The sequence below is a fragment of the Cibotium barometz genome, chromosome 8 (genome assembly GCF_041138505.1).
Source record: "Cibotium barometz isolate CiBa-2024 chromosome 8, ASM4113850v1, whole genome shotgun sequence".
In the NCBI taxonomy this organism is placed as follows: domain Eukaryota; kingdom Viridiplantae; phylum Streptophyta; class Polypodiopsida; order Cyatheales; family Cibotiaceae; genus Cibotium; species Cibotium barometz.
The window spans coordinates 2,724,803-2,745,339 of record NC_141053.1 but is presented as its reverse complement, the minus strand read 5'-3'; the positions used below and the strand labels follow the sequence as shown (position 1 = coordinate 2,745,339).

Sequence of the window (20,537 nt, the reverse complement as noted above, 5' to 3'; positions counted from 1 at the left end):
GCAACCGGTCTTCCTTTCTGCATTAAGACAACACCAATGCCTACATCGGAAGCATCACAATGTATTACAAAATCTTTATTTAAATCTGGCAGATGCAAAACAATATTTTTGCTGGCCTCTTCTTTAAATCTTTTGAAGGCAGCCTCCTCTCTTTGAGTCCACTTGAAAATAGCCCTCTTTTTGCACAAGTCATGCAATGGTGTAGCAATGTGTGCAAAGTAGCGTACATACTACCAATAGTAGGAGCAAAGTCCAAGAAAGCTTCTCACTTCATGGATATCCTTCGGAGTTGGCCACTCCACAATGGCCTTGACTTTGGCTGGATCCATCATTCGCACACCTGCTCGGAGAATGTGCCCTAAGAACTTGATTTCCTGCAAAAAGAACTCACTCTTCTTTGGATTTATATACAACTTATGTGTTCTGAGTTCTTGAAATACTATAGCTTCTTGTGTTCCTCTTCATTTTGTGAAAAGACAATAATGTCATCAAAGAAACTTCCAAAAAAATTTATGTGTTTACTGAAAATCCGACCCATCATTCGGTTGAAGGTCGCCGGAGCATTAGTCAAACCAAAAGGCATGACCAAGAACTCATAGAGACCAAAGGTGGTGCGGAATGCAGTCTTTGAGATGTCCTCCGGCGCAATCCGAACTTGATGATACCCACTTTTTAGATCAATGTGACTGAAGATTGAAGCTCCGCTGAGTGTATCCAAGACATCATCGATTCTTGGAATAGGGTATCTATTCTTCACAGTGACCTTGTTTAGGGCTCGGTAATCCACACGTGTGGAAAGAGCTGTCCTTCTGCGAGCAGTAGGGAGAGTGGCTAGGTCAGATCAAGCCCTTCTCCAGCAGTTCATTTGCTTGTCTCATGATCTCCTCCCGTTGTGAAGCACTCACCCGATAAGGAGCTTGATTCGGAGCCAAGCTTCCTGGAATGAGATCTATCTTGTGGTCTTCAGGTCTTTCAGGTGGGAGTTCACCTGGAAGAGACTCACTGAAACAATCATTGAATTGTTGCACAAAATTCATATGCTCATCATTTTCAGATTTACTTTCTTGTGCAAAAACCAAAAAACTGCAAATGGAACTTTTCATTGCTTTCTTAATCTGTACATGACCAACAAGAGGAATGGAGTTTTCCCGAACTCCTACTTCTAATGCAATATTCTTTCCTTTATGAGTAATCTTGATTTTATCTTCATCTAGGCCATACATAGGTACAGCTTTGACCTTACGCATCCAAGGCATTCCCAGCATTACATCACACCCTTGAGTAGGGCCTATGAGAAAATCCACATGATCCAAGTAGTTTCCTATGTGAATCCTCAAAGGATCCTTCACAGGGACAACTTGTGCTTGTTGACCAAAAAGTGTGTCAGCAATAGTGGATATACCTTTGTCTTCCTCCATTAGGCCAATGGATCTGGCCACCTCTTCAGAGATGAAGTTATGAGTAGACCTAGGGTCAATCATAACTACCACAGATTGATTTCTCAACTTACCAAATGCCTTCCATGGTTGTCTTTCTTTGGCGTTGTGGCTGGCTTCTGGAACTTGCACATCAGCTATGGTACCAACCTTAGGTTTTAATGTTTCTTCTTCGGTCCTCTTCTCAACATCCTTCTTTTTGCATTCCCAGGCCATGTGCCCTTTCTGTCCACACTGGAAGCATCTTCCTTCTTTGATGTGTTGCTCTAGCTCCTCCTTTGACAGCTTCTTGAAGATTGGTTTAGGCTTTTTGGTTTGATCTTTGAAATTGGATAATTTGGAGGTTACATAAGGCTTCTTTTCTGGCTTCTCTTGGTTTTTTTTCCTTTTTAAGTGTGGTTCCTCCGAAGAAGACCCCTTCCTCTTTATCATCCACTTCATGTCACAAGATTCTGCATTCAATGCAGACTCCATGCAATCCTTTAGAGTATCTGTGCGTGAAATATGCATGAGAGGATGTAAGAGAGGATTCAAACCTCCCTCAAACTTGTGGATCACTTCACTATCACTAATGTCGATGTATTGAGCAGCTTTGAGGTAGACCTCCAAAAACCGATTAATGTACGTTTGCACATTATCTCCTTGCTGATCCAACTTATCCCATTCTATGCACACCTTCTTCTTGAAGTCAGAGGGCAAAAACTGAGTTCTAAACATCTCCTTGAACTCCTCCCAAGTTTTTGGATTGAGATTCCTAGTAACAAGTGTTAGATACTGATTACTAGCAACTTCTTTAAGATGTAAAGCTACCTGATGGAGTTGAGATTCTTCTGTGAAGTTCCGGTTCTTGAAAGCCAAATCAAACTCCCGAATGAAGGCTAAGATCTTTGAGATGTCACGATCCTTCCCATCAAAGTATGGCAGTTTCACACTTCGATCTCCCAGCTTGCAGGTCTCTTTCTTCTCTTTCTCCTTGGTATCTTGAACAGCTGCCTTTTTCACCATCATGGGTGACTCTGTTGGTGATATATTAGAGGAATCTATGATGTAGGGCTCCAAGAAAACAGCTTGCCCATATGGATCGGGACCAATGATTCCCTTCTCCTAGAGGTATTCCTTTGCAAACAGCATAGGATCACCTAAATCTGATTTCTTCACATAATCTTCAAAATGAGATATCTTGGAATGGTTGATGGCCTTCTTTGACACCACCACTTGCACATCTGGATGATCGGTTAGCAGGTTCTCCATTTCTTTGATTCGGCGATGAAGCGCCTCCTCACCATAGGCATGAGAGTTACGCCGTATTTCTTCATTTTGGCCAAAGGATCTTGAAGTTCGTGGAGAATCACCACTTTGCCTTGTTTCCCTGTCAGCACCACCACCTCTTCTTCTTGAAGAAGAGACTTCCATTGACTCACTAGGATGAGCCAACGATCTTGATCTCTCTCTGTGGGTTGACATCTTCTTCTTTAGCGGCAAAAGGCTTGTTCCCAAGGATTGTCTTCAATCACCAACAAGGTAGGGAAGATAACACCGCTCTGATACCACTGAAACTCGCTGAGGTTGCGTAACAAGCTTATCACTGCTAAATCACATTAATCCACTTTTAACCATGGCTGAAAATTGAAGAAAAACTTGTCAATTTTCAGCCAACAATACTTGAGCCAAATAGATGGAAGAATAAATGAGAGAGAGAGAGAGAGAGAGACGACACAGCATATACCCACAACGGCCGGGTCCCTTCACAGGAATATGAATTATTCCTCCAGAATTTTACAAGTGTATGGGCTGATGTGAATCAGCATGGTACCGCCATCAAACAAGATAGAAAACAAAGCCTTTGGAATCTCCTAGTTTGTATGTGGTGGCCTACCACACACACACACGTGTTGGAGAAACTCACCCGTCTGTGTGCCACCCCAGTGGCCTACCAACGGGTCACACAACCGGTTCTCTTGTGGCAAGGATGCTCACAAGAGTGAAGTCCTTTGATGAAGATAATCAGCAAGCTCTTCTTCAACTCTTCAAAGCCTCTTCTTGAGTAGCACCTCCGTCTTCACATGATGGCCTTCTCTCTTGAAAAATGGTTCTCTACACTTGGTAGAGAAGAAGCTAGTCTTCTTGCCTTCCTGCTCTCAAAAATGCACAAGTTTACATGAGCTCTCCTCCTCCAAAATGAAGGGAATCACCTCCTTTTATAGCTAAATTCCTTTCTAAAAAGCTTTCTTAGTTCAAAATAGAAAAAGATTACACATGTTAGGTTGCATGGGAAACTTTTACACATGTTTAGTTTTGCATGGGAAACTTTCCTTTGTCAACAAATAGAAAGAGTTAGTTCTCTTTCCCTCTTTGGAAAATAGAAAGAGATGCTTATAACTCAAGTTCTAAAACGAATTTGCGTGTGCAACTGAAGAGACAGTTGCTGAGATGGCTTGGGCAAGTCACCACGTCACCTCAAAAAAAAAAAAAAAAATTGCCTGGGGGCTTTCGACCACGCTGATTCCGATTCAAGCCTCTGTTTTCCCAAAGATGAAGGGAAAGACCTCAAAATCAACCTCCAACTTAAAAGGTACATATCTTGTAAAACTATCAAAATTGAAAGTAGTTTAAGTAAGAAACATACTTAATCTCTTGTAAAATACAAATCGCTAGATCAACAACCAGTATTATGTATAAGTTTGATGCTTTAAGATGAATGCCTAAATGTTCAAGCATTCTGAAAATCAGCATCCAATGCAAGATCTTCAAACAGCTCACTGTGCATGTGCCTAAGGTGAGTCCCATCTGTTCCATACACTTGTATCCATCTATATGCTCTCCCATAATGGTAAGAGAGCATAGTCCATCATATGCTTATGAAGCATGTCCAATCATACTTCCCCATTCATGCATGCAATATTATGCTCTCCCATTTCGGAATAGAAGCATGTCCAATCATGGTTCCTTGGAAAAGAACACATGTCCAATCATGAAGTAGATTTCTCACAAATACAGGCGGGTGACAAGGCTCTTTCACATGAGGCATGGCGTGTCATGCTATGCAGGAAAAGCTAGATTCTATGGAAGAATGGCACTTGGATTTTGGTGCCTAGGCCACAACAACATAAGGTGATTAGTGTCCAATGGATCTTCAAAACGAAGTAAAGCTGATGGCAACTTGGACAAGCACAAGGTAAGATTAGTTGCCAAGGGCTGTGCTCAACGCCTTGGGGTCAACTTCAATGAGACCTTCGCTCCGACAGCTTGGATGGCTACCATTCGCACCATGCTTGCTCTAGCACGACATCATAGATGTCCCGTATTCAACATGGACGTCAAGTCGGCTTTCCTCAATGGAGAGCTTACATAGGAAGTGTATGTTGATCAACCACCTGTAACTATTTGGCCCTCCTAGCTCCATTTCACATGATGGAACGCATGCCCAAACACATGGACAGGTTGATGAAAGCATGGGATCAGAAATCAGGAATTTGACTCACAAAAAAGCACCAGTTTTAGTCAAAAAGCAAGAAAAAGTCAAATTAGGTTGACCATGAGCCAAGGACACCAGAAGACTGAGTTGAACAAAAAAAGCTTAAAGCCGCTTTTTCAAAAAGAAGCTCCAAGGCCAAAAAGCAAGGCGCTGAAGCTAGAAAAGCATAAATCAAGAACTTTGGCAAAGATGAGCAATATTTCATTATTATTAAAATATAAAAAACAAAAGCAAAGCGAAAAGCTTGGCCCGCTTTGGGCAAAAAGCAAGGGCCTCTCTCAAGTATAAAAGAAGCATAAACCTCTTCCTTCTCATTCATTAAAGCTTGGAGTTTATCCTCACCTTCATCAACATCATCATCAAGTTTTCGAAGAGCAAGGGGATCATCACCATCGACTTTTTCAGCCGCTTGCCGCCCAGCCTGGCCACCGCCACCTACCAGCTTAGCCTAGATGCCGCCTAGCTCAACCCCACCGCCGCCCAGCTCCGCCTCTATGCAGCTGCCGCCATCGCCCGGCTCCGCCCAGCACAGCCCGATCGCCGTCGTCGCCCATCTTTGAGATTTGGGATTTGGATTTAGACCTGGAACTTGGACTTGGGATTTGGACTTGGAACTTGGAGTTGGGATTTAGACTTGGAGCTTGGACTTGGAACTTGGACTTGGATATTGGATTTTGATTTGGATTCATTGGATTTTGATTTGGATTCATTGGACTTGGAATCATTGGATTTGGATTTGGATATTGGATCTGGCACTAGCCCGGTGAGAGATACTTGTGGATCATCCCCGTGGTGTGCTCGGCATTAGAGATCTCGTGCCTCGACATCGACTCCTTGGGTTTCTACACCGACATATTTGTTTGATTTTGTATTCATTGGTTATATTGATCTTGGCCAACGTGCCCGTGGATTGTTCCTGAAAGGAGGTAGGGCCTATTCCCTACTGAGTGTGGTGAACTGTGCAAGATCCCTATACCCTTCTTTCTCTCCCCTCTCTCTCTCTCTCTATCTTTACCTCTTGGACACGTGGTTAAATCTGTCAAGGCACGCCCCGCTAGGCTTACAATGGTATCAGAGTCTCTTGAAGAAACTTTCGTGGGGTGACAGAGCCATGTCAAGAGCACAGGGAGACCAAGGACCTCATGAAGGGAACGACTATGAGGCCGATACAGAACTTCTAGATGGGAACCAAGGCCGTCGATCTATTTCTCATGAAACCGCGGCCATGACATCAGCAGAGTACCGATATTTTCAACAGTTTAGATAGTTTTTCCAAGACAGAGGATTCCTTGCTTGGAGAGCCAAGAAAGAACAGGACCAAAGAAGGGCTCAAATATTTGAAGATTTCATCAAGGACTGAGCCAACGAAGCCAAAGGAGTTGAAGCCACCAAAGCCTATCTTCGAGCCAAAGGAGTCACCATTTCGGAAGGATCAAAAGCCACCAGGTCTACTCTTTGTGGAGGGAACAAGGAGGCTATCCCTAGGCCCATTCTCTCGGATGTAGCTTCGTCAAGACAGGGAAAGGAAAGAAGGCAAAGGAGCCTTCATCAACCGGCAAGATGGACTTCAAGTCAAGAGAGAAAAGCGTCAAGTTTGATGCTTTTCATGGAAAGCGGGATGCCTTTTGGAAAATGTTGGTGTTCAGCACTCCCTCACCACCTCCATTTTCACTGACAGCTAGAGTGCATTAGCCGTTTGCGAGCAACCCAGTGTTTCATGCTTGCACAACGCACATTCAGGTGTACTATCATTATGTGAGGGAGAAACTCATTGCAGGAAAGATTAGCCTAGCTTATGTCTCTACACACGGCAATGTGGCAGATATGTTCATGAAGGCTCTCACGAGAGAGGATTCAAGATTTTTGCAAAGCTTTGGGCTTATTGACATTTGGGGATTGATCAGCCACACGAAAAACCATTGAATGACAGTTAATGGCTATATGACTCTAGAATATGCTTCCCAAAAGCTTTAAGAGTCTTGTTACTTCTATCTTCACTGAGTCTTGTGCTAATCATCTCACCTTTGAAGAGTTGAGAGGCCTTGTGCTTTAGAGAGAGGTGCGTCAGAAGCAGTCCAAGGAGGGGGATGAGAGTGCATTTGTGGCCAAGAAGAAGGGCGGCAGGCCTGCTGGAGATTAATGCAATGGCAAGACAAAAGGAGAGTCAAGAGGCATAATCCCCGAGATCCACAGCTATGGGAGGTGCCCAAAGAGTTTTGCTGGCTGTCCACTTTTGGGTGCACACCCGTGGATTGGACCCCCAAATCACTGTCACATGTACAATGTGGATGGCCAGAATCAACAATCATAAGCAAGCACATATAATCAATTATTACTATAAAAAGTAACTAAAGCCCTCACTTTGCTAAAAAGGGAACATTAAGGGACCAGCCTTACTCGCAAAGCTTAGCAGTGTCTGCATAAATACTCAAAGGGAGTGTGTTTTCTCCGTGTTCTGCACCTTCAGATTCCAGCATGGATGCTGCTTGAAGAAACTTCAATGCAGCCTGTAAGTAAAGACCTGTGCCTTCATGCTCCATCCCAACACGACCCTGTTTTTTTGGGATATGCTCAAGTATTAAAACCTCAGTAAATCAATACAGTAAGAAGCTCCTCTATCTAATCTGTACTATTTCACCTTTAGGCGATCTGCATGATGCTTCAAGTTTGTTGCCTCTCGAATTGCAAGGGTTGCCGGTGATTGGCCATGTTCCTTCCCAAGGGGACTTGCACCTGTCGTTATTTCAAACTTCATTAGGAATGACCTCTGGAAAAATCAATCATAAGATTACAGCAAGACTGGCACACAACATACCATCATTGGGACGGGAACGCTTTGGCTTCTCTCTCTCCTTCACCTTCCGTTTTTCTTCTGCAGCATGAACATGGCCTGAGGCTGCACTCCCCAACTTTGCCTGGTTTCCCTCCCGGGTCATGTGTGAATCTCCACCACCCAGCTTTGCTTGGCTACCCTCTTGGGTAATCTGTGAGGCATCAGCCAAACCCTTGCTTTTGCTGGAAACAGCTTCATTCAAAGCAGTCGGAGGGATCTTCCGCTTCTTGCTCACTGCAGCTTTATTCTTGTCAGAAACTCTGGTTTCTTGACTAGCATTTATACTTGTGGGGGGCATGACAGCCACCACATTGGCAGGAGGCTGAATCTGCTCTGCTGCAGGAGGGTCTGCCTGAATAGGAGGTGGTGGAGGTGCTATGTTACTATAGAGTGCTTGAGTAGCTTGGGTGGTCACTTCCTCAAGGACGTTGCAATTGTTCATGCCCGTTCTGATGAGAATTCAAAATAAAAGTTTAGCAAAAGAGTCCCTATACAGATCAAGTAAACAAAACTGCAAAGAGTAGACAAGATATTGTCAAACTTACAGCCAATCAAGCATCTTGCACCGCCACTTTTTTGGTAAATGGTCAGCATCTACTCCAGGAGGCAGAAGGCGCCATTTCTCACACTTGTCACATGCCACCCAGTTTTCGGTGATGTAAGTAACAGGGGGAGGCAAACCGTTTCCTACCAACGGAGGTGGTAAAACTGCCAGCTCAGATGGCTTATCAGAGCCAACTGCTTCAGGAACATAGCTTGAATGTGTTGATTTCATGGGCGCATCTTGCAAGGACAGATCTTTTTGTTTATCTTTCTCAGATAATCTAGAGAACTCTTTGCTAGGAAAATCAGATTTGACTTTTTCCTTCAGTTTCTCCTTCCTCCGGGGTTCCACGCTTTCTGTTTTGTGTCCTTTAATAACCAGATCTTTCTGCTGGAGATCCTTGTTGACAACTGTTTTGAAAGGATGATGAGGTCCTTCTTTCACTGTTTCATTCAACATCACATCCCTAGATGAAGTTTCTTTAATGAGTTTATCTTTTCCCGAACTCTTTTGGGCTTCCTTAGAAGCATCTTTTCCTCTGTCTTTAGAAGAGCCCCTAGATACATGGGCTTCTTTTACAGACTCCTTGGATCTTTTCCTCGCTTCTGTCACCTCCTTTCCAAACTCTCTACTGGTAGCAGAAACATCGGCAGAGGGCAGCACAAACTTCCCTACTCTGCTGCTCTTTGATGTCTGCTTCTTAGCATCTTGACTTGTGTTTGTTTTCCCCTCATATGGCACAACGCTTTCTTTTGCTGCACTCCTCTTTTTACCGTCTACTAGCTCCATGTTGACTTCAAGTTGCCTCTTCCCATGCATCCCCATCTCCAATGTGGAGCCTTCTTTGCCCGCATCTCTCACCCGGTGACCCATATCCAGTTGTTCATTCATGCTATCATGGGAGGAAGAAGCTGCTGTCTTCTCAACCTTATAGCCCTTTGTTAGTGGTTCTCTGCCGGACTCTACCTCCTTTAGGGGTTCAAAGGGAGAGCAGAAGTCTTTTGGAACATGCTCTGCCTCGTACACGGGGTAATCTGATGGAGCCTTGTCCAAGAAAGGCCCCTTTGATTCTGTGTGTAATTCGTAAGACCTCACTCCTGTCCCAGATTCACTCACAGCATCTTTTGCATGTCTTTCAACTGTACTTTCGTTATGCTTTGACGAGTCTCTTTCAAAGGCTTTCGAAACAGGCTTTGAAATATGCTTACCACTTTCTTTTGCACCTCCTTTATCTTTCTCAGCTTTACCTTTCTTCCTCACATTGTCAGAACTCACAGTATTGTCACCTTTCCATTCACTCACGTTTTCCCTGATTTTTTCCTTTGAATTCTCCACCTTCTCAAAAGGATCTCCATCATCTTTGATCAGGTCAGATACGTATCCAATATCTGCGTTACTTGGAAAGGGAGATCTTGTTTTCTCACCCGGACCCTCTCGATTTGTTGACCACAACCTTTCCTTTTGTATGAAAGGCTCTGCAACGAGATCCGGAAGTGGCGAAAGTAACATTCCATCTGGAATATGGTGGGACGTCATAATCTGTCCCAGAAGAAGATCATCATCAAGCAGAAGCTTCATTATATACATCAGCCATTTGATCCAAAAAATCTGAGTTCAAGTCAAAAGAGTGTTTCACACTTACCCTGATCATTGTCAACGGCGTCCTATCAGGGCTTGAATCCAGATCAGAATCAGACCTTCGATCCTCATCATCATCATCATCTGACGCAGATGATGAATTACTCAAACCAAAATCACTGTATATTGCAGTATTCTTTTTCCTTTCACTAGTATCTGACCCCATTTTGATCCTCAAAGTAACCTTTTTTAGGGAGCCAGCATTCTCTTCTACCTTCAATGCTGGAAATGAACTTTCTGTATTACTCATTTTTTCATTCACAAGTCCACCATCTCTGCCTCCATTCTCATTCATTAGAAGAGCAGAGCCAGAACATGCTTTAGAGTTGCTCACTCCTACAGCTGAGCCTGCAGCAGTATGCTTCACCTTCTGCCAGACCAATTGAAGAAAATGATGATTCCTCTCTCCCTCCCTCGAGAAAAACTTACCATGAAACAAGCTACATATTTATACAGCAAGAAAGCAGATTACCTCCACAATCCCCTTATTTGGTGATTTCTTTGATCGGCCATAGGGATCACTAGCTACCGTGCTTGCTTGCTTTTCTTGATGAAGAATAGAGGGAGCACGCTCATGAGTGGGTAGAAAGGATCCATAGCCTCCAAACTTTGAGCCTGAATCACAAAAGGGCATCATATACAAGAAGGAGAACAAAAAGAGCAACAGATAGATCTTCAATCACAAAAACTGCACAAGCTTCCATGTCAAGTTCCTGATCGTATACGACATTTGCAGTTCAAGAAAGCTTAATTTTTAGACTGCCTCACTCACTCTCAGTGATCTAGCAGGATATTACACACCCTCACTGGCAGGATCGTGGTACAAGCAGAAATCTCTCACCACTCACTTACCTTTCAAAGTAGAATTGAACGACCATGTACAAATAAATCAACCATGGCAAAAGCATATGAAAGCACATAAGAGCATGAAGAAAATAACACAAGACAAAGCATTGGGTGCAATCTCCGCTCCACTTTCCAAAATAGTCCAAGGAGCAATATCTAGCTTTCCTTACAAAATCGGGGTTATCTTCTACGAAAATAACCATTAGTCTTGCAACTAAGGTTGCAACCATAAATAATTGCACTCACATGTGCACAAAATATGACATGGCCCAACTATACAAAGTGGACTCCATTATGCATAGTATGGACTAGATACTACGACATCCCCACTAACGTCATTAGTGCCAACCCCGCATGATACCGCAAAGGATAAATATGTGCCATGTACAACCCTACACCCTGTTACATGCGGAAGGTCTGAGAGTCTTCTTTCAGCCCTAAACACCACTTAGAACATGCTAATGCAAAAACGCAGACAGAAGAGAGAGTAGAGAGAGAGAGAGAGATGGCTGGAAATTCAGTATATTCATATGGTACAAAAAGGTACATAAATCCTTGCAGCCATGGGCTGCCTTGAAAAGGTAGTAAAATACCTAAACAAACTCCTAGTTCTATGACCCAGCCAACAAGAGGCTGAATGACTAAAACAATGAGCAAACTTGCCTTTTATAGGCTGGAAAATATCCCATGGACTGGCCGACTGCTGGTCGGCCAGCTCCTGGACAAATAATTCACATAATGATGTGTCCCTCCACAAGATACTCCATAGAAAATACTCCAAAAATCTGGTTATGTTCTAATCTTCTCTTCTTTATCTTGTTGCCTCCTTAGGGTTAGCCTCTATGAGAAGCATGTACATGTGTGTGCACATGACATCCCCCTCACTGTAACATGCGGAAGCTTCGGGGAAGATCAGTAACTTCAATGCTCAGAAATTAGCACACTTGTCACGACGGAATTAACGCACAAAATTGAATGTACCCCTGGCCTGCCCCTAGGGCTGTCCTACAACCCCTCCATGGCCTATTCATGGCAGGTGGGTACAGCCAGGGCCTTCCTGGCCCCTCATGGGGGTGGTTTTACACTGTCCCCATGTCCACACAAGTACTTGGGGTAGCCCTATGGGCTGGCCCCTTTCCTATATGCAAACCCTAACTTGTCTACACAATGATCTGGCATCCAGTACCATACCAGATACACAGAATCACTAACATCATTCCAAAGGGAGACTCGCAGCACGGACTGGCACTGTTTCATGTGCAAGACAGTGCACACCTGACCTTGGACTCATGTGCAGGACAATGCACACCTGACCTCAGACGACTGGGATGGAACCCTGGCTGACTCGTCCAGGACTGGGCTCACATGGGACCAGTTTACCATCCCAGGTCCTGCACCTTCTGTACAGATATGTCTACGTGGCATCCAAGTGCTGCACGTGACACACCCATACTAAGTCCTAGTCGGCTCCAATCGGCTTTAGAAAAGCTAACTTGTGCCAAGCATTGTCCCACTCTAGATAGTCTTTAATCGATAGGGGTGCGAGCGACCGGACTAAGTGTCTAAACCCGGATCAAAAGGATGACTTTTCAGCAAATGCTATGAACTACCATGGGTGCCGAGGACGAAAAGACAACTTTTTTCCTTTCGTTTCTTTGGGATTCGCCCAAACTGTTTGGCAGATTCCCACGCCTTACGCACCCATTCGCCACTTTGTTTTCAATTGTTCTATAGACTCAGAGTGAAAACAACATTCGAATTGCATGTATTCAATCTACATTTTGACACATGCCAATCAACCTTGAAATATTTCATTATTGTTGCAACCACGCCTTCGGATTCTGCTAATCAGGTCGCTCTGCACCTACGCTGTTGAGAGTTCGTTCTGGTATCTGATGAGGGGCTCATCGCTGGCAAACAAGAACCTAGTGTTAGGGTTTGTGGAACCATGGAAGCTCACACACACACACACACACACACAGGAAGCAAATCGAGAGAGAGAGAGAGAGAGAGAGAGAGAGAGAGTGTGTGTGTGTGTGTTAAATTAATGTCTTCAAAAGACCCAAAGGGTCTATGAGACCAAAATGATGTGCACATAGTGTCCATGAAATCTCATCATGGATGAAATAAGAAAAAGCAACAGTAAACTAAAACTGAAAACTGAAAGCTAAGATCTCAGAGTCTGAGATTATACAAGATGAAAAATCTAGATCCTACTATGCTAGGTATAGGGTACAATAAGTGATGGGCTATGGGGGAGAGAGGGAGAAGTACTTGCACGTATATTCACACAATAATGATAAGAGAGAAGTACAAATGATAATAATAAAACCTAGTCTACGTGTCCTTTCACACCAAATGTCCAGTGAAAAAACCCATAGGATAAAAGTGCCTGTGGAGTTAGTGCATGTTCACATGCAGCACTACGTATAAGCATGTGTCTTCAAATCCCCCCCTTAGTGGTAATGTGAACCTGTAGAAGGATGCAAATCACTCTCTGTAGAAGAGTAAGCCTAAAGCTTAGAGCAGTAGGTTAAAGTGATCTCCCCTGCACGAAGCCTCTCCCTGACATAATGATAATGTATCTCTATGTAATTTGCACGTGCAAAGAAAACTGGATTCCGTGTCACGTTCACACCCGAAAGGTGTACAAGTGACATGGCATCATAAACATTAATCAAGAATTATTCGGGTTTAATCAGGATTTATCTAGTATTTTCCAACATTTTCTCAGGCATTTAAGCATGGTATTCAGCATGTATCTCGTGGTATAGGCTGAGTACATCATCTAAAGCCACACATTAGAATTCATTAGACTTCATAGGCATTTATGGAGGCAGCCGACAGCAAGTAGGTGGCAACCGACTAGTATTATGAGCATTTATGGCATTTATGGGCAGGTCGTGAGCATCTAGGAGTTGGCCGACCAGCAGCATCTCACCATATATGTAGAAGTGCATTATTCTTCAGCAGTTAGGCACCTTTCCCTTCAGCGTTTCCACCTTGGGAGCATAGGGAGTCTCCAGCATCAGCATATATTCAGCATTAAGGCAGTTTCCAGCACATCATCATCATCAAGCATCAGATTCAATCCATCATCCAGGCTTCTCTTTAGCGTTTTCCTTCCAGGAGACAAGGGAAGTCAACGGGACAACAGTTCACTCAGCATACAGTCATCATAGGCAACATATTCAGCACATAGTTCATCATTCCTACCTCCTACATAGAGGGAAGCCGGCATCAAAGGGTGGACCTCAACATTGGAGCAAGGAACAGTCCTCATCATCAGCATTCAGCCTATCCCTCTCCTCCCAAGAAGGATCTTCATCTAGGACAGCATCATAGATCTATTTAGATCTCATTGTAACCCATTCATCTAAGCTGCATTGCATTGCATTGACACTATTTGTCTATCTCTTAAGCATCATTAAGTGAAGTTTAGTTAGCCTAAGGTTGTGATTACTACAATCAATCCCTCACATGTCACACCGTGCCACGGCCACAGCACTCGTCAATGAGTGTAAAGTCCCTTCTATAGGATCACTTGATACACAAGCTAAACACACAAGATTAGTACAGCATAACCCAACCATAGATTCCATCCGAAATCTCCCCCCAGCCAGCCAGGAACTAAGGTTCCATTATCCATAGGCCAAGCCAATCGGCCCTGGTGTCCCATACCACCAGAGCCTCTCCCAAGGGACCCTCGGCAAGACGCCAGTGAACCACCATGTCCATGGCACGAGTCCGGTCCAAGCCCATACCATCAGTCGAATATGACTGAATGAATCTCAATAACCCATAAGTCACTTATATATTGACTACTGCCACTATAAATAACAATCTAGCTATAATTAGTTAGTAACCATGGATTATCAATAATAATGAGCCCTAGCCACCTGTAACCTACCTGTGGGCCTCAAGGCTCCCCAACCCTGTCTAGATTAGGACCTAATCCCAAGGATAAGTGGTACATAACACACTTCGCCTCCTAAGACCTTTCCTCTCTAGGAAACGAAGTCAAGGAATCTCCACTCTAAACTAGCAATTGTCTCCCAAGTTGAGTCCTCCACCGCCGTGTCTTTCCGCTTAATCTTTTATTCAAGGATCACTTTATTTCTAGGCTTCCTCTCCCTAAAGTCCAGTATACCTTTGGCTCATGTGGAACAAGGGACAAGTCCTCAACCTCTTATCAATTCTTGAGTGTAACATTATCCTCACCCTCCGTTTCTCCTTTAGTCTGCTCACATGAAAAACTACTCAACGTTATACAGTACACAAACCTTCTCATTCCGGAACAACAATCCATTCCGAATAAGGAAATAACCACCAACCACACTCACGGATGGCATGACTCCTGAGTCTAGATCTAAATCTATGGAGTTCCCTGCCTGGACCTACTGCCAATACCAACCAAAATGATTGTCGGTCTCACATAGCCCTCTCAGAGAGTCATAAAGGTCAACCCTAATCTCTTTAGACATCTATGTCATGGCAATGATGAGTGAACTCCAGTAGGACCGGTTGGGCCAATTTTTACCCTCCATAAGAGAGGTTTTTTCCCTCGTGCACTCTAGGTGTGAACCCACCCTTATTTCATTATAGGGTTCATCTTATATTATATTTTTGGCACTTATCACGACCTACAACATTGCTTTGTGTGCCTCTCCTTACTCTCAGAACCGTACTTCTTTCTATGTGCGAGTGGATTTCTGTGCTTGGCTGCAGCATCTCTCCAACATTTGGTATCATAGCCTTATGCTCTGTGATTTTGAGATCTGCAATAGCAACTCACCTAGAGCAACCAGTTTTTTTATGTGGTGGCACTGTGCAGCTTCAACCACCTCATCTCCCTACCTTGGTCTCTTCCATAGTCACAAGGGACGGGGGACAGTAACGGGGGACGGGGACGGTAACGGCACGGGGGACGGCCATAAGTAGGGAACGGGGACGGGGGAGGGAACGGCACTCAAAAAATACTTTTTTTTTTAAGTTTTTCTACTCCACTTATTCTACTTTGGAAGTACATCAAAATGAGCACAAATTTACACTAAAATGGTAAGCTTTTGAGTCATATTAACAAAATACGCCAATCAAAGAGTGAAGGGATTGACGGTTGAGGAGGATGCTATGGTTGAAGATGGCTTGAGCCTTGAGCAATGAGAGAGAGAGAGAGAGAGAGAGAGAGAGAGAGAGAGAGAGAGAGAGAGAACCTAGAGGCCTAGAGGCTTGGAAGTTGGAAGACTCAAGAGGCTTGAGGGAGGGAGAGAGGGAGAGAGAGACAGAGACAGAGACAGAGACAGAGACAGAGAGTCTAGATGGTAGAGAGTAGAGCCTTGTGTGAGAGGCTTGGAAGTTGGAAGTTACTAAGTTAGAAGAAGCTTGAGGGAGAGAGACTAGAGAGAGTAGATACACTCATAGAGTGTAGCTTGAGGCTTGAGGCTTGAAAGTTGAGAGAGAGAATTGCTTAAACTTTGAAAACTTGAAGGGGTGTGTGTGTGTGCTTGTAGCCTTGTAGCCTTGTTCTTATATAGATATTAGATAGGCAAGAGAGAGAGGCAAGGGCAAGGAGAGAGAGAGAGAGAGAGAGAGGCAAGGGCCAAGCCTCAAGGGCCAAGGCCCAAGGCCCCAAGGCTCAAGCCTAAAGGCCAAGCCTCAAGGCAAGAGAGAGGCAAGGCCCAAGCCTCAAGGCCCAAGCCTCAAAGGCTCAAGGCCTCGCCAAACGGCTAGAAACAGCCAAGGCCTCGCCTCGCCAAACGGCTAGAAACAGCCAGGGCAAACGGCTAGAAACGGCAAAAAAAAACCAGTCGTCTGACTGCGCGCAACGGCTCCCAGCCGTCCCCGTTTCCTACTAGCCGTCCCCGTTTCCTACTGCCGTCCCCCACAGCCATCCCCGTTCCTACTGCCGTCCCCTTCACCGTCCCTTGTGAGGGACGCCTCCAGGGGGGACGTCCGACCGTCCCCTGCCGTCCCCATTGTTGAACCATCCCGACCCGGCGTCCCTCCGTTCCAACAGTCCATCCCTTCCATCCCCTGTGACTATGGTCTCTTCAAAAGACCCCTTGGGGTGCCTAAAGGCCTTATAGGTCTTCATTTGCAAGGAGGCAAAGCTCCATTGGAGCTAGGAGAAGCAAGAAAAATAGCAGTCAGCCTCACCATCTTCGATAGCCCACTCCAAGAAGCTGTGTACACACACAAACTCGACGACGGCGGCAGTCCAATTAACCATGCCCCTTTTCAATTTTTCGATTTGGGTATTTTCGCCCAGTGCCGGCTAATTTGTGGTGGTTCAGCCCATTGCCGCCCGCCACCGCCACCCAACTCAGCTGGCATCACCACCGTTGCAACTCCCATTGAAATATTTTTTTCCCAAAAAAAAAAATCACCACTATGTTCCTTGTCTCTTCCGAAGTCTCCCAAGCCAAAACTTATCAAAATCGGAGTTCATTTGGGCCTCCAAAACCCCACTCCAAATTTTCAACTTGTCCCAAAACAAAGTTAAACCAAGCATAGGGGTGCATGTGGGAGTCTTCAAGCTACTCATTGGTTGTACCAACATCGAAATACGTTGATCGAGCTTGCTGAAATTACAAAAAGTAATCTCTATCCCTACTCTTTTCATGTCTTCAAAGAGCTACTTGCAGTGTTTCACATTGCGGTCAGCAACATACATACTTGCATTATTTGGAGGTTTTGCATCACTTGCATTTAGTTGGGTACAAAGAGTACACTTGCAGACAGTATGGCTAGTAATGATGTGTTTGGGATGCTTGCAAACAAACTGCCATAATTCACATGCCCAAATATGGCATGCTGTAAATCTACCTCTTGCATGGCAAAAGTAGAAGAGGTGGCCAAACAAGCATCCTATGGTCTCTTCTCAAATGAGTCCACATGATGCAAGCCCTGGTACAAAGTCCTAGAAGTGACTATCACATAGTTTTTCTCTCCATCTCTCACTATGCATCTGTCATCCTCAAAGTTAACCACATAACCTCTATTGGCAAAAGAGGAGACTAACAGCACACTCTTCTAAGTACATCTGAAATGCATAGGTTAGAACCATCTGTAGGCAGCTCACCAATGCCTTTGACAAGAAAAGAAGAGTTATTTGCACATGTGACTTTCTTCCCTTCTTGGGCAACCCTCAATGAATTAAACAAATCCCTCTTGGAGATGATATGTCTGGAGGCTTCACATTCAAAATACCATGTAACCTATTTCTCATTAACATTGAGAGGCAAGTGCTCTTGTGATCATCATAACTGCAAACCAAAAAAGCCCAATCATCTTGCACAAAGTTAGATGAATCATCAGCTTTGCCTCTAGGAGCATTAGAAGAGTCCATTGCCAAACCAGATTCTTTCTCCTCCTTGGCATGTCTCTTCCTGCACTCGCATATGTCGTGCCCTATCATTTTGCAATAATGACACTTTCCCTTCTTCTTGGGCTGATCTGCATCACTATTTGCTTTGCTTGATGGCTGTTCAGAATCAGCCTTAGACTGATAGTAGTCAGCCTTTGCCTTGTCCTTGCCTTTGTCATTGGCAACAACGGCCTAGTTTACTGCCAGGCATGATGGAAGATTTATTCCTCCTAGTCTATTCCTCCTCTAATAACAAACCCACCAACACCTCAAATTGTAGAGGCTTTGGGTTACCAAGAGCAAAGGGCATTTCAAGAGATGTGCAGATAATGCAGGATTAGGGAAAGAAGCACTACATATTTAGATGCCTAGTCTACTACAAAACACAAGGACACTTCCACTGCCTCTTCAAAGAGGGGGCTTGGGCCTCTGTCACTTGTGATGCAGTACAAAAATCAGAGATGTCTAGGACAATTCTTGCTAGAGATGCGTAGTCACACAAGGAGAGCCTGATGAGTCTGCACACTAGGTGGAGGGACACCACACAGACATTTATCACAGGCTTCTTTGGCCCTCACGATATGATCATGATTGATGCTCAGCCCTGACAGGACCACAGGGGACTAACAGATCATGGAAGAGAGAGACGGCTTCACCAGGAACGCACACCCCAAGCTTGAGGCATGCTGGCCCCATGCTTACATGGAATCCTGAGAGGGTGGGCACCGTTCCCTCCAAGGGCCATGCCCTCATTTATGAAGTACTCAACAGCTCCAGATCAGGGACATACTCCAACACCACTAAGTGGTGCCAGCAGGATTGAAGCTATGTATTCAGTAATAGGAGAGGATGCCACATGATAGTACCTACTTGTTTTATGACTTTACAGTTCACGCATGGATCACATGTACTGTTTAAGGTCTTATAAACCCCTTGGATCTTTTTAAAGACGTTAATAGAAATCTCTCTCTTTCTCTCTCTCTCTCTCTCTCTCTCTCTCTCTCTCTCTCTCTCTCTCTCTCACACACACACACATGCATACCTAGTTTCTCAGCAGAAACTCCGCCTTCAAACACCTTTTGAACATCACCCAAGACAATAGACAGCTTTTCGTCCTGCAAATCAAGAACAAAAAGCTGCTTAGAAAGAGGCAGGGGGGGAGAGAAGGGAAGTCACAAAATCCCACATGATGAATGGCCATGGAAGCCCCCCTAAATTTGCAAAATTCTGTGGGAAAAAAAATCAATTCAAAGGAAGAGAAGCTTACAAGGTAGGCAAACGCGGTGTCTGGATCGCAGCCAGAGTCCGGATCATCGCAAGCTTCCCCCTCTTCGAGCTCATGGTCCCCCATGTGGGCGCCCAAACCAGCCCACCGCGTGTCTAAGGGCTCAGGACCCAAACAGCCATTTCTCTGCTTTTCAACAAGGCTATCATTGAACTCCACCTGCTTGTAAGAATGAAAGGCCATATGAAGAGGGCAGTCATGCCCTCATGGCCTATGGCAAGATTTTTGCTACCATAGAGCAGCCACCGCCTTAAATCATCTGTGCAGAAACAAGAATGAGAGCACAGGAAGGAAAAATATTATCTGCTGCCGGATGCTCTGTGAAGAATTGAATTTTCCCGTTTTGCTTTCTTCCTGAGAGATGCTGATGGATCGATGAAGCAGACCTTGACCGATCCCACGCAGCGACAGCAGGGCAATCTGATCAAGTCATAAGCACAGAAGAGCAGAACTTTTTCCTTTTCTGATGATCGCGTCTCTTAGCTTTGTGGGGGGGCCTTTGAGCTCTTTTGTTTAAGGGTGGTTTTGGGCGGGGGAAGATTCCGGGGTCCGCCGGGCAGCAACAAAGGATGGCATATGAACGCGCCCTGTCATAAGCGAGGAGGGGGCCTGTACACAATGGGTGACGCATAAAATTATGAAATTTGATTTGACTCTCAACCCCGCCCACTTTGGTCAAGTCTAAACACCATAGAAGCAAGATATCCACCCAAAAATAAAAAAATAAAAAAAAAATTCTGCTCTCTCCAATGTCAAAGAACGAACCAAGGAACCTCTAGCCCCCACCTCCAATGTCAAAGAACGAACCAAGGAACCTCGAGGACCCCCGCCCCCCCCCAAATTATACCCATACACTTGTTAGAGCTAGGATTAACCACGCATGAGCATCCAGCTTTGTGTTGGCAATGGCCACCATAGGAAAGGCACGGGCCAAACATGCGTTTCTCAAAAGCAAAGAACATATGAAATCCATGCTACTTGACCATTCATATTCTTGTTACTTCTAAATTCATAGAAAAATTTGCCAATCGATGAAGAAATCGTCAAACCTGTATCAAAAGCTCGCATGAATCACCACGAGAATGATGCGTGCTCCCAGACACTACATATCTTA

General features: G+C 44.6%; 1 protein-coding gene across 2 annotated transcripts in view; it reads right to left on the bottom strand.

Moving 5' to 3' along the window:
* LOC147635828 (cysteine-tryptophan domain-containing zinc finger protein 7-like) overlaps positions 1-20,018 on the bottom strand; it is a 62,857-nt gene extending 42,839 nt beyond the window's left edge. For both annotated transcript variants that reach the window (XM_086801185.1, XM_086801186.1), the window contains exons 1-8: positions 19,406-20,018; positions 19,181-19,253; positions 10,399-10,541; positions 9,931-10,296; positions 8,290-9,827; positions 7,727-8,193; positions 7,550-7,644; positions 7,309-7,463 (exon numbers count right to left, since the gene is read on the bottom strand). In XM_086801185.1, coding sequence (XP_086657311.1) covers positions 7,309-7,463; positions 7,550-7,644; positions 7,727-8,193; positions 8,290-9,827; positions 9,931-10,296; positions 10,399-10,541; positions 19,181-19,253; positions 19,406-19,606 — 3,038 coding nt within the window. In that variant the 5' untranslated portion in view covers positions 19,607-20,018. The remainder of the gene's footprint in view (positions 1-7,308; positions 7,464-7,549; positions 7,645-7,726; positions 8,194-8,289; positions 9,828-9,930; positions 10,297-10,398; positions 10,542-19,180; positions 19,254-19,405) is intronic.
* Positions 20,019-20,537: the final 519 nt, after the last annotated feature.